At 32.9% G+C, this 13,682-nt stretch overlaps 1 protein-coding gene across 22 annotated transcripts in view; it reads left to right on the forward strand.

Moving 5' to 3' along the window:
• The window catches only part of LOC127730099 (uncharacterized), a 99,698-nt gene that overhangs the window by 20,139 nt on the left and 65,877 nt on the right, over nucleotides 1–13,682 (forward strand). For 2 of the 22 annotated variants that reach the window (XM_052238173.1, XM_052238178.1), the window contains one exon: nucleotides 394–706. The exons of the other annotated variants lie outside the window; for them this stretch is intronic. In XM_052238173.1, coding sequence (XP_052094133.1) covers nucleotides 394–610 — 217 coding nt within the window. In that variant the 3' untranslated portion in view covers nucleotides 611–706. Of the gene's footprint in view, nucleotides 1–393; nucleotides 707–13,682 lie in introns of those variants that run through there. 22 annotated transcript variants of the gene reach the window in all.

Raw genomic sequence — 13,682 nt, forward strand, 5'->3', positions numbered from 1 at the left:
AAACCAGGAATAAAATAGTTCAGCAGTCTTTCTTTTAACAGAAGTATTCTTTTAAAAATCATGGTTAACTGAACAATGATATTTATTTTATGTTGTCCATCATAATGTCAATAAAACGGACGCTTAACTTTTTGTAGTATCGTTTTACTCTGTGCTGATTAAAACTTAGTTCCAACTTTATTTGCGGATTTCGGGGACTTTGGGTATATTGTTATTCAAATATGTTGCTTTTCGATACTATTTTTTAAGTAAAAAACATAGCAAAACATAAACGATGTTGCTACTTCGGGATCCATATTTTCGCTTTGTGTTATTTACCAGATCACGGTAACTCCACTATTGCATGTACTGGTTCAAGAGGAAGGTTTTTATTACATTTTTTTTCATTAACAGGATTATACGACCATTTGGTAGTTTCATAAAAGAGAAGCGACAAGTCCCAGAAAAGAGATTAAATGACCTAGTGTATGATGATGATTGGATTCAAATGAAGCAGACAGCATCACTGAAACACGACACATCAGTATTACCTTCAGGTTCAGCCTTGTCTGAAAATATTCAAGATGCAAGAACATCAAGAAAATCGAATGTAACTGTTATTCGTATTTGATATTGACACACAATTGAAGTCATAGAATCCAATAACATGAACTTTGAAAATGGTATCCACGGCACGCCAGATTGAAATAAAGTTAAATGTGAAATACTCGGTTCTACATCTCAGATCTTTTGATACCATAATAGTCGCCAATCTGTAATTTTACCGATTGTGACATTTTGTGAGCGTGAACTCGTATGCCGGGTGGTGCATGTAGAGCAGGAGATGGTTACCCTGTCGATCAGTCTTGCTCCTTCTAGAGTTCATGCGATTCTCTCACATTTTGTTAATGACCTTTGTTTATCTTCTTAATCGATTTATGAGATTTTAACATCCGTAAACTACTATTGCCTTAATTTTAAAGATTTGTTTTTGTCTTGGCAAATAAGTAGCTACGGAATATAGTGTAGCCGATGCCCATCATTCCGTCTTACTGTCATTCTGTCCAATTATCATTCTTAAATTAAACAAATGTCCAGATTGTTTTTTGTCGTGATACCTGGATATATATTGATCTGATTTTGGTACATAAGTAAATAATGACTTACAGGTTGACTTACTAAAATATCACGAAAATTGGACATTCAGATCTGGACCTTTATTTTTGATACCTAAGTGTTTATTCGTGACTTGGTGATCGAATTCGCGTTTTGTTTCAGTTGAATGACTTCGCGGAATTTCAGCAACTGACTCAAAAATTTGATGGAAATTGTTCCTGTCCGGACTTTTTTGTGGTGCCTTTATCTATATATCTGGAACTATTTTTTGTAAAAAAGCGTATACTTGTACTGGTTGACTGATTTTGCATTGGCCTTCATAAAAATCGTACTTGTCCGTATTTTTTTCAGATATGAATCTTATTTTTGGTACATTAATCTATAATGATGACTAACAAACGGAGTTTCTGTTTCGTACCGGTTGTCGGACTATTCCTATTTCATGAGTACATACCGATTTGTTTCACAATTGGCTGCAGGCATAGAAAATCATGTCTAACCGACTCATCTGGTGTGTTTTGGGATTTCTTGTTTGCTAAAACGGTTGATTTCTCAAGATATTCTACAATTTCTCGCTGAGATACTGGTTTCTTTGTTCACTATTCATGTTGTTTAGCATACAATTATAATTCGCCTAGTGGTTAAGGTCCTACATGCATTCAATTACATGTGTATGTCACACTCATTAACCAAATAATATTCTGTTATGGTTGTGGCCTGCATCTATTTCACGCATGAATAGATATTTTTCGTATCACACTGAAGGTGACTAGAGAAAAGAAATATGGTCACTTTAGTCTTCTTCGACCGGCAGTAAAACGCTGCACGGGATGTACAAGTACACAGCCACGTCCGGTCAGAATAAAGAAGTTAAATTCAATGCCTCGTGTAAAGAGAGTGTCACGCTCTCTACACATTAAGAACTCTTGCAACGACTCTTTTAGGGGTCCATAGGTGGCCTGTTGCAAAGCAAAATTTCTGTCCCTATCCAATATACACTCATTTTCCAGTGGCAGTCAAAATTTCCCCGACCTTCATGCCGGACGGTCTCTATTACAGGACCTCCCTATAGTATTTATTGTAAATTTGTTCTCGTACTGTACAAGCATGAAATATTTACCACTGGACGTTCAACAACCAACAATAACTCAATCTGAACGGGGTGTTAAATGATAAATTGATTCGAAACATGCGTTAATTTGGTGGTCTTTTCTTCAATGCGTTACGAAATTGCAACTTTTCTTTTGGCTATTCGTTACGTCAACGATGACTTTCAAAGGTTACATTTCCCTCTTGGCAACGAAGATTTGTGATGTTCGTCAATATTGTATAAAAAAACATTAACATATTTCGCCTAAAAATAATCTTTTTGTCAAATTCAATTCTATTCTGAAGCATACAAAAAGCTTTAAAACGTCCGAAACAGTAGTCTTGGTTCCTGACACAATATTATCAGTACCATATGCGAAATTTGATTTGAACTGAAGCTTGCGAAATCCACAATATTTCCCAAGGACAGAGATAGTTTTAACCGTAAGAGTAATAGGTTTAAATACCTGTACCAAGTCATGAATATGACGGTTGTTTCCATGCGTTTGGTGTTTTTGAGCTTTTGAATTTGCCATTTGATAAGGAATTTTCCGTTTTGAATTTTCCTTGGGGTTTGGTATTTTTGTTATTTTTTTTTTTTTTGTTGTGTATATCGCTTAGAATCATGTGCATAACAGTGTAGCCGAGACCATTGATTGGCGCGCAAAAATATCCCATTGACTGGGTCAAATTAGGTGAACGTTCGTCTGTAACGCCCAAAACTCACGACGTATTTATTATAGACATTTAAACTGTGAGGTCACCAAAGGGTCTCAACGCCTAAATAAAATAATTCGAAAAACTAATCAGGAATAACCTTTGTGTTTTGATTTATATTGAATACTTACACTGAACTGCGGTCAAGCTTAGCGAAAGGTCGTGCAACATAATCAGTCAAACAAACTTTATTAGATTAACTCGTTAAGGAACGATCGTTTTCATTGGTCAATTCAAACCTTCGACCTCACACCTGCGAAAATAGAACACGCGTACTATAAAGCTGAATGGACTGATCAGTATTCACGTAGCCGGTCAAGGTCGTTAAAAACTTCCATCGTCGTATTCCCGAACATGATTGTGTTCTTGATTATCGCATGGCAATTCTAGCTTTTATACATGTGCATGTAAAATTTTAAACTTTAATCTTAACAGTCACGTCGAAATATTTAATTCAACTGTCTCCTCTCAATTGGTCCTGGATTAAGGGAGCTACCATTTTATTTTGATTGGGGGTGAAGGATATGGATGAAACATTTTGTCCTGCATTTTTTTTAGTTGTTATCTCTGTCCTGTCTTTCTATTTTTCAGTCTGTTAGGTCCCGACTATATTTATTCGTTTATCCTGATTTTTTACATAAATCGTCATCCTGCCTTTTTTTTTTGTCAAGTTGCTCACCCTGCCTTATCTTTTATTCCATGGACTTGATGAATTAACGTTGTACTTGAAATGAAACCGTACTTAACTACAAAAATACTGTAAATTCAGAAATTATTGCGTGCATTTATTATTGCGATTTTGTCATTTTAGACTAAAATGCGATTTTAATTTTTTGCGATATTGAGAAAAATCGTGTTAAATTCATTTTAAAAATTTCAAAATGCGAGTTTAAATTATTGCGATTATAACCCTGTTGCATTTTTCGCAATAATAAAAACATCGCAATAATTTCTGAATTTACAGTAACCAAATTACGTACTAAAGATATTGCTCGATTTTTATAGTAAATGGGTTTGTGTTATAAACTGTCATGTTCATTATTCATATTCTTTCATAAGTTTTAGGATAGTGTGATTTTTTTTCTGATTTAGTTTACTTGATTTTGAAAAAAAAATTCCCGAAATTCTAAGTAAATTCAGAACATGTAACCAGCCATGCTTTGTTTAGAGAAAAAATGGAGATGGCAAACCATGGCACAGTGGAAGGAAATGTACTTTATAAACTCCAGCGATATACTTTCTTAATTTATAATTAACTGTTTTGCTATCCTCGGTTGAAAATTATATATTGTAAATATTTAAATAGTTGCATAGAAAACAATCAGTTTTAAACAGTGTGGTTATTCACTAAATGTATTGATAAAAGGTGACTCCATTTTTGTACATACTTTTACAGTAGTCATCCTTAATTTCTTAATATTTCGTTTATAAGTTTATCATACATGTATGATTTTGTATTTCATTTTAATACGCACGCATGCCACACGTTACTTTGGCGGATTGTTCAACAATGTTATGCAAAGCTCTATTCTTACGGTATGAAATTAAAGGATAAATTTTCAACCAATCAAAATCGAAAACAGTACATTTATATAGTTCCTTATAAACTACGACATTTCTCACAAGTATTTATTTATTTTTTAGTTTCACACATGCAAAAATAAAATCTTCGCCGATGAAACATTTCAAACCTTTTTACACCAACATGCCTTCACTGAATTCATTTGAATTTCGTGGTGACCATGATAGTACATTGCATAGTACATCTATATTCACGTGCACACATTGTACGATCTTTCGGGGACAATTTGCTCGTTTATGACACGTCATTTCTGAAGACCAAACGCTTAGCTTCTTTATTTTCGTTTTATAGCATGAAAACAATAAAAGAGGAATGTGCAACCCATCATAAATTTGAAATGGATCAGTATTATGAGATTATTATTATAAGTAACTACGACATTGTCAGGATAATAACCTAGCGTCAATATGAAAGAAATTAAAGTGGTTCATACATTCATCCGTATAAAAGCGGCACATGTATTTTATTTTATCCTTATATTTTTCATAGTGCGGTACAAGTGCTGCATGCATAAAGAATATTACTTAACACAAATTATTAGTATAATATTTCGACCCCACTATTTGAAATTCACAAAATACTTATTTAATTATTTCGACCAAAAATCATTGTTTTTTACGTTCGTAGTAACGTAGTACATTCCATTGTCGGTCACCTGTGTCAATTCACGTGCACACAACAATTGTTGTTGTATTTAAATCTTTCGGCCAATGAAGTGAGACGTTACAAGTTGTTTGTTTGTGATACGCCAGAATGTTATCAATGAATTATCAATCGCTAAACTTGACTGCATTTCAGTGTAAACGTTCTTTACTTGTGTTTTCGTTATGTTTTGATAATCAATTTTTATGATATCGAACGTTCTTTCAACAAAAAAAAAAAAAAGGATTTAACTGGCTTTAAAAGTTACAATGCATGTGTTGATTATTATCTTTTTTTTCGGACGTCAAAGCGATTTAACAATTGCGGTTGCATGTCCAATTATTTGTCATCTTTTAACTTTTATCTGGTCAAAATTTTATTTTAGAACGAATGCATGATCAACTTTAAAAAGTGTGCGTACACAAAACATATATAGACAAAATATACTTCTGTCCTGTCTTTTTCGTACTTGCAAGTTATTAGACAATAAAAAGGCTATTTGGATCAAGCCTTGTGGAATTTGCATTTACGTTTTTGAATAGGTAAAATGTATAGTTTGGTGAACTTTTCTGCTAACTACTATACTTGTGAAAAACCCTTGGCAACAGAAACATTTTCAGCTTTTTTTTTAATCGATCCAATTTACATAGTAATGGACGACTTCGTACATTTTATGATCGCAAATAAAATATGTATATAATATACTGTGCACTGTAGTTCGTATATATACTGAAACCCTTTGGCAACCCCACAGTTTAAATGTTTATAATAAATACGTCGTGAGTTGTGGGCGTTACAGACGAACGTTCACCTAATCTGACCCAGTCAATGGGATATTTTAGCGCGCCAATCAATGGTCTCGCCTACACTGTTTTGCACATGATTCTATAATCAATTCCCTTTATTTAACTAAAACAATTATTATAAAGTCGACAAAGGCTCGTTTATGATTATATAAAAATAGATAAGTCGAATTGATATCAAGCGATTTCAAATTCTCACTCGTTATAGAACCTATAAACGTTGCCCAGACTGGTCTTATAAAGATATATAGTACTATGTGTAGTGAACACATTCTTTTGAGAACCACACTAGCAGTACTATATAAATATATATGACGTCTAGATATTAGTCAACGACCTTTTTTATGAGGGCGCTGGATCGAGACAGATTATTTATTTTCTGCACTGTTGAAGCATGATTTTTCATTTTCATTAAAACAAGGGACTGATTATTTATTTTCACAACTATATTTATAATATTTGAAAACACACAATTTTTAAATTCATTTTTTTATTCTTAAATAAATAATACATGTATAGTCAAGTCATTTAAATCAGAATTAATCCTCCTCCAATGGACATGCTTGAAGTGAATCTTCTGATTCCAAACTGCATATATTGCATACCTACAAGATATTAAAGCTGGGCTGTAACTGGCTTCTTTTAAAAGTAATGGTAAACATATTTGCCGAGCGGAGCGAGGCGAACAAAATTTCGGCAAAGGGTTTGGGGTCCGCTGAAGGCCCCAAGAAGCTATAGAAAAATGATGCAAAATCATGCAATCTGCGCGTTTCCCAGACCCTTTCTTAATCTGAAACACAAGTTCTGTTTTAATTATTTTTTCGACAATATTTTGGTCTCAAAGCAAAATATATAGATTTAGTGTAAATCTTTTAGTTTTTAGGGACAACATCAAAAGACCACTATGTAGGATAAAGCAAAAAATGTAATTCACATAGTTAAGTATGTGGCTGCTGTTTTTTTTTTTGTTTTTTTTTTGTGTTTTGGCTTGCAGAAAATCTTTCATACCTGTCAATTATTTGGTGTTTTTTTTTCAAATTAAGTTAAGAGGGGGCTGATTATCATTGAAATAACTATGTCAGGTAAGTTTTTATAACACATTTCAATTACAACTTGATGTAGTTCCTAACTGGGATACAATTTAAAGAAGTTTGTAAAATTAGATAAAAAGTCCTTAAATAAAATAAAACTCAAGTTTAAAACAAAATTACTATATTACAAATGGAATGCAACACTTAGAGAATAAAGAAGGGCAATCAATGAACAAAAGACAATCCCGGGAACAGATAAAACACAAAACAACAAACCATAGACAAATAACACTGAAAACTAAAAATAAATGAGAAACATGGATCCCGAAAAACGGGGGCTACGTCAGAGGGTGAACAGATCTTGCTTCTTGCAAGACACTCGGCCGTGAAAACAATTTGATATGAAGACAAGCTTTTGTTTTTGAAATTTCCTACATGAGGCGTTTGCCTTAATGTAGGTACATCCTTGTAATAAAAGGGAGGTAAATGTTCCTGAGACAATATACCTCAAGTTAAATGAAACCCATTTTCAGACATTTCAAGTACATTAATATTTATACATTGAATTATTAAAATATTTGGGAAGTTTTTCCCTGAAAAAAATATGAAAAAAGACGAATTTTGGAAGAATCTGGTGCCATCTCATACTTAAGAATAGCATTTATTATAAAATGGCTTAAAAGACCTGCCGAGTTATTTATGTTCAATACATCGTAAGTCAGGTTATTTATTTTCAAACTACCCCAGAACAAACCATTTATTTTTGTTATTATCAAGGCTGAGTTATTTATTTTCAAAAGCCTCCTGTCCCCCTCCCCCCCAACCCAGAATATCAAATGGTCGTCCCCTTATAACAAACGATACTGTACACAATAAATAAGTTATATATACGCCTAAAAAGTGTACAAAACTTCACTTATATAAAATTAAAAACCAATTGTTCAGAAAACAATTGAAGGTCTTTCCACCCGATACAATATATTTTGATGTTAAAAATAATAAAACTCGGTTAGAAATGTAATTTTCAGTGCCAAATGATAGCTTATTGTACGTTGAATTTATAAATATATGGTGTTTACACATTTTTGTTTGAAATAAGGGAGATAAGTTGTTACTTCCGTTTTGAAAAATGTCAAATTCGGTCTCATCTGATAGTTTACTTGACACTGATTCCAAAAATATATGATTCTATGTACTTTTACATTAAATGAGTACAAAAAATTGCTACTTCCGGTTTACAAAAGGTCATTTTCAGTTGATTTCTTCAAGGTCATATGACTTGCAACTTAATGCACAAAGTCCCATAAGTTTATTATGTATAAATCAAAAGTTAAAGCGAAGGTCAAAATCTAGAACGTCAAATCAAACTTTGACCGTGACCCCAATTTCAAGGTCATGAAACAAGGGTCTCAAATCAAAAGACTCTAGGCCTCTACTATATATTGTTAATGAGTTATATTACCATACTACTAATATTAGATATAAAAGGGGCGTAAACTCCCATTAAATGTCTAAGTACCCTTTCAACTAAAATTTATGTCTTACGACATGTCGCAACTTACAATTCTGTAAAAATATTTTGTCGATATCTTACAAGATTTCTGAAAATTAGTGATAACAAGCCAAAATCAAAATTTTGAACATGACCTTGACCTTTGACCTTGATCTCAATTACAAGGTCATAAGTCATCGATCTCAAATCGAAAGATCCCAGGTCATTCACTTGTATGGTTTAGGAGTTATGCTGATTTCAAATACATAAGGAGAGAAAACTCCTATAAGGGTTGACCAAAACACTTCGACTTAAACGGTATATTTGCGTCTATTCGTTTTTCATTTTGAAATATCAAAAAAAAAAAAAAAAAACGAGAGTGTTTTCATTTTTCGTTTTTGATTTCTCTAAAACCAAAACGGAAAACGAAAGTGTTTTCATTTTTTGTTTTTGATTTCTCTAAAACCAAAATGAAAATTAAAAGTGTTTCCGTTTTTCGTTTTTGATTTCACTAATGGTGAATTTTGAATGTAATTTTAATTAATCTCGTTTTATAATGTACAATGTATTCCTTTCTTGTTTCACAGTCATTGATAGTAAATAATGCCAATGTAAACACCCCGGTGTTCTTTCAACATAATGTAGACAAAATAGACCGCCTGATTTATGAATTGAACTACGGTGATAAATGAATCAAAGCCTTTCAAATTACCTTGTTTATATCTTTACTAAAAAAAAATCATTATATTTAAATAGTAAACGAATCATAAATTTAAATTGTACAATATAATATTATATAAAGATGGTACAAATAGATAGATAGATTACAACATCACATTAACAAGGGAGGTTACTTCTTTTAAAACTGATAAGAAAACTAGCACAGTCGTTAAAGTATACATGCACAGCGGTTATCAGATCTATAGTATTTAAATCGAAGTTAATGTCGACGGATGCAAATGTCTTTATCAATGTGAACAAGAAGGGTGCGTGATCTTTACTTTTAAGTTTAGAAAGGTTGATCTAAGATGATTAGAATTGATGACCAAGGTCCATCTGCCAGTATTATACGAACATTCAGGACGATAATGTGTTTTGCTTGATCAATTGATTGAAAAACAAATTTGCGCAATTTCACAATTCAAACCGGGATTAGCATTCAATCATTTTGCCATTTTCGGTATTAGTTTTGCTTATTTGTGAAAGCTATATGGTGACCTTAACTGGAAGGTGTGGATGGGGGTTTACGGAATAGAGAATAGTGGGCAAAAAATATAAATAAAAGAGACAATGAACCAAGACATAATCAAATAGAATAATGAGGTGTTAAAATATGACTAGAACAAAATAATTGGCAAAAAGTAAAAAGAAATAAAGAATAGAGATAAATGGCCTAAAACACTAATTAAAGAATAGAAAAAAATGGTATAACATATAAGAGAATACAGAAATGAAGAACCCCGCATCCAGACCGTCGTACTACATTTTGTAGTTGCCTAAACCAACGTTATTTTGTCTCCGGTAGATTGTTATTGGTTTTCATACGTTTCCTTTTATTTCTATGCCTATCAATTAAGACGTGAGCTTTCATAATTTTCCAGCTTATTACATTATAAAAAAAGACTAAGCCGAACATCACCCTGGATTTTTTCTCAAGTCGACCTCAGCTACCCACCCTACCACACCATTACCGAAAAGTTCATAAAAAAATTTCTACGGCGATTCTTTTGTCCGCACTAGGTGCAAAGGGAAGCTAGGTAGCTGAGGTTTACAGTAGAAAAAATCCAGGGTGTTGTTCGGCTTAGTTTTTTTTTCTAAAGTAGGTCCAAAGTTAAGGCTGGATACCCTACCCAACCCTTCCTGAAAAGATAATAAAAAAAATTCTACGGCAATACTTTTGTCCGCACTAGGTGCAAACGTAAGCTAGAGATCTAGCGCCTACTTGATCAAAGTTCCTAGTTTAGGTGTAGCACGGATTATTTTTTTTAAAGCTAATAAATGATTTCCTTGTCCACCATGAGTACAAAACAATAAACCTTTCGTCCAATCATAAGCAAGCGAAATCCACTGGTTCAGAAGTAGAATGTTATGTCAAAACAGTTTTGTGTGACAAAAAAAAAGTTAAAGCACGAGTGAAACTTTCTTTTCTTCTAATGCAGAACAATAGTTATTTTTCATGAACTATTTGACAGGATGCCGATAATATGGAAAGCTATTTCACACAATAGTGCATTTTTGCCAACATTTAAAATAATTTCATAATTATTTACGATTCTATATACACTCAAAAGTGTTGACGATTTAAAATGTAAAGCGTGCAGCACGCTGTGTGATATATTGAAATCGATTTCTATTGCATTTATATAATTAATGAACAAGAAATGAAATTTTAAAATTCATTGAATAATGTCTTTGACTGCTTAATCATATATTAAAAACTGATAATATAGTGGTTATATATTAATAAAAACATCTGAAGAACGTTTGAATCTTATGCAACATTTGGGTTTATATAAATATCTGAAAACTGGCTGCTAGCGAAGTGGCTGCTTGCTTGAGCCTGGTCTTACAAACTCCGCATTTTCATTCACATCTTCACATTACAGGTTGCAACACCTTGCCAAATTATTGGGTTCCAATAAACGTTTAGAAAATTATGCCAATGTGCTTTCCCATGGGGTTTTATGCAGAACAATTACCGGAAATCTATGGTAGTTTGCAAAATAATTGTCAAAATCGAAATCTTATTGAACAAAGTAGATACCCACATTAAAAAAGGTTGAGGCATTGAAGGCCAAATAAGTTTTCATATTTCACATTCTTGCGTGTCTAATTGTAATCAGACGGTCATTGTAGAATTCCAAGAAGTTTACAAATTAATTTAATACAAAGGCAAAAAATAATGTAAAGTTTCATTGGTGAAAGTAAGACTGAGAATGGAAATGAAAAATGTGTCAAAGAGACAACAACCCAACAAAAGAGCAGAAAACAGCCGAAGGCCACCGATGGGTCTTCAACACAACGGGAAAATCCCGCAACCAGAAGCGGGCTTCAGCTGGCCCCTAAATAAAAACGTATACTAGTTCAGTAAAAATGGACGTCACACTAAACTAAAAATAAAAAAAAAAAAAACATACAAGACTAACAAAGGCCAGAGGCTCCCGACTTGGGACAGGCGCAAAAGTGCGGCGGGGTTAAACATGTTTTGTGAGATGTCAACCCTCCCCCTATACCACTATAGCTAGCCAATGTAGAGTAAACAAACACACAGCAATACGCACAGTAAAACACAGTTTAAAAGTCCGAGTCCGATGTCAGAATAGGTAACAAAAGAAACTAAGCAAAATGACAATGATTCATAACTTAACAAAGGATTACTAGCAGTAACTGACATGCAAGCTCCAGACCTCAATTAAACCGATTGAAAGATTATGTCTTCATCACATGAAAATTAAGCACAATCCCTCCTGTGAGGGGTTTAGTATCATACCGTCATAAAATATATGAGAAGAAAATGACTCGTATAATGCCAACAACCGATTTTAGAATTAATGTGGTTATTACCGATGCAAAAATCCTGTAAGTGAATCAATATTAATACCAAAATATGTCATCTTTAATGAGCCCCCTCATGGAGTTATTGATTATGTGATTACTTGGTTGTTTTGTTTTTTGTGTAATTATTTGATTACTAGACCAAATATTTCATGATTATTTGATTATCTAGGACTGTATTTCAGATTAATTAATTACCGAGTTTTAAAAATAAATTTGTGTGTATAGCAAACATATAAAATTTGGCTTGAAAGACGTCAGTTTTTTTCTCCTCGCTCCGCTCGGAAAAATTGTTAAGAATTAAATCCGAAGATTGAACGCGTTTGTCCAGTAATCTTATTAAAATTCATACATATATTAACGTGCTCATACATATAAGTATATCGAAATCAGAGATATATCTTGTAATTAGATTGGTTCGTCTAATTAAGTATTTTATCTGAAGTAAATTTACTGGCTACTTTAATAAAGGATTTGAACAAGAATGTGTCCATAGTACATGAATGCCCCACTAGCACTATCATTTTCTATGTCCAGTGGAGCGTGAATTTGCGGTCAGAACTTTAACTTGGCATTAAAATTAGAAAGATCATATCATATGGAACATGTGTATTGAGTTTCAAGTTGATTGGACTTCAACTTCATCAAAAACTACTTTGATTAAAAACATTAACCTGAAGCGGAACAGTCGGATGAACGGAAGAACGAACGGACGCACAAACCGAAAAACATAATGTCCATAAATGGGACATAAAAAGTACTGAAATTGAATGAAGGTCTGGTAAATCTCAATGAGACCATAACAGGCATATCCAAATAAAGTTCCCTGAAGTCAAAAACAACTTCCCCCACCTGAGATCTATTTCCACTATTTCTGCAATATTGTATTTATCAATAATAATATAAATAGAAATTGTATGCATGTAAATTAAAAACGTTCAAGGTAAACTTATCAATCCTTTAAATAAACTTATTTTAAAAGGTTACCAATTGAACATTGTAAATAGATCTTTGAATATTGTTTTAATTGGTATAAATATTAATTTTGTTATCAGTAACTTAAAACCATACTACATATTAGTGTTATACACACCAAGTTACTACAATCTGTTGATACCTATGATTTGGCATTGCACAAGGTCATGTCTTTCTCTGACTTTTAATAACGTCTTTACACTAAGTCCATTAGATGTTGGATGTGTACTGATTAATATTTTAGTCTTAGATACATGATTTTTGTATTAGTTGTTATTGACTTTGAACTAGCTGTCAGTACTGCGAGTACTCTCAGATCTGTACTTTGTGTCCTTTGTTTGTTTGTTAAGGATGTATAAATACCCTGCCACGTCCGGTCTGTGCTTTTGTTAGATGTTTTTTTTTTCTGTTTTTATCGATCTGAAATGTTAAGCCTTTTTCAACTGATTTTTATAGTTTGTTCTTATGTTGTGCTGTAACAAAACTGTCCCAGGTTAAGGGGAGGGTTGAGCGCTCACAAACATGTTTAACCCCGCCACATACTGTATGTGTCTGTCCCAAGCTAGGAGCCTGTAGTTCAGTCGTTGTCGTTTGTTGATGTCTGTCATATTTGTTTTTTGTTTTATTGTGTTATAAATTAGGCCGTTATTTTTCTCAATTGAACTCTTTCATATTTTTCATGTGAGGGCCTAGTATACCTG

Source organism: Mytilus californianus, unplaced genomic scaffold (assembly GCF_021869535.1).
Source record: "Mytilus californianus isolate M0D057914Y unplaced genomic scaffold, xbMytCali1.0.p SCAF_2, whole genome shotgun sequence".
NCBI lineage: Eukaryota > Metazoa > Mollusca > Bivalvia > Mytilida > Mytilidae > Mytilus > Mytilus californianus.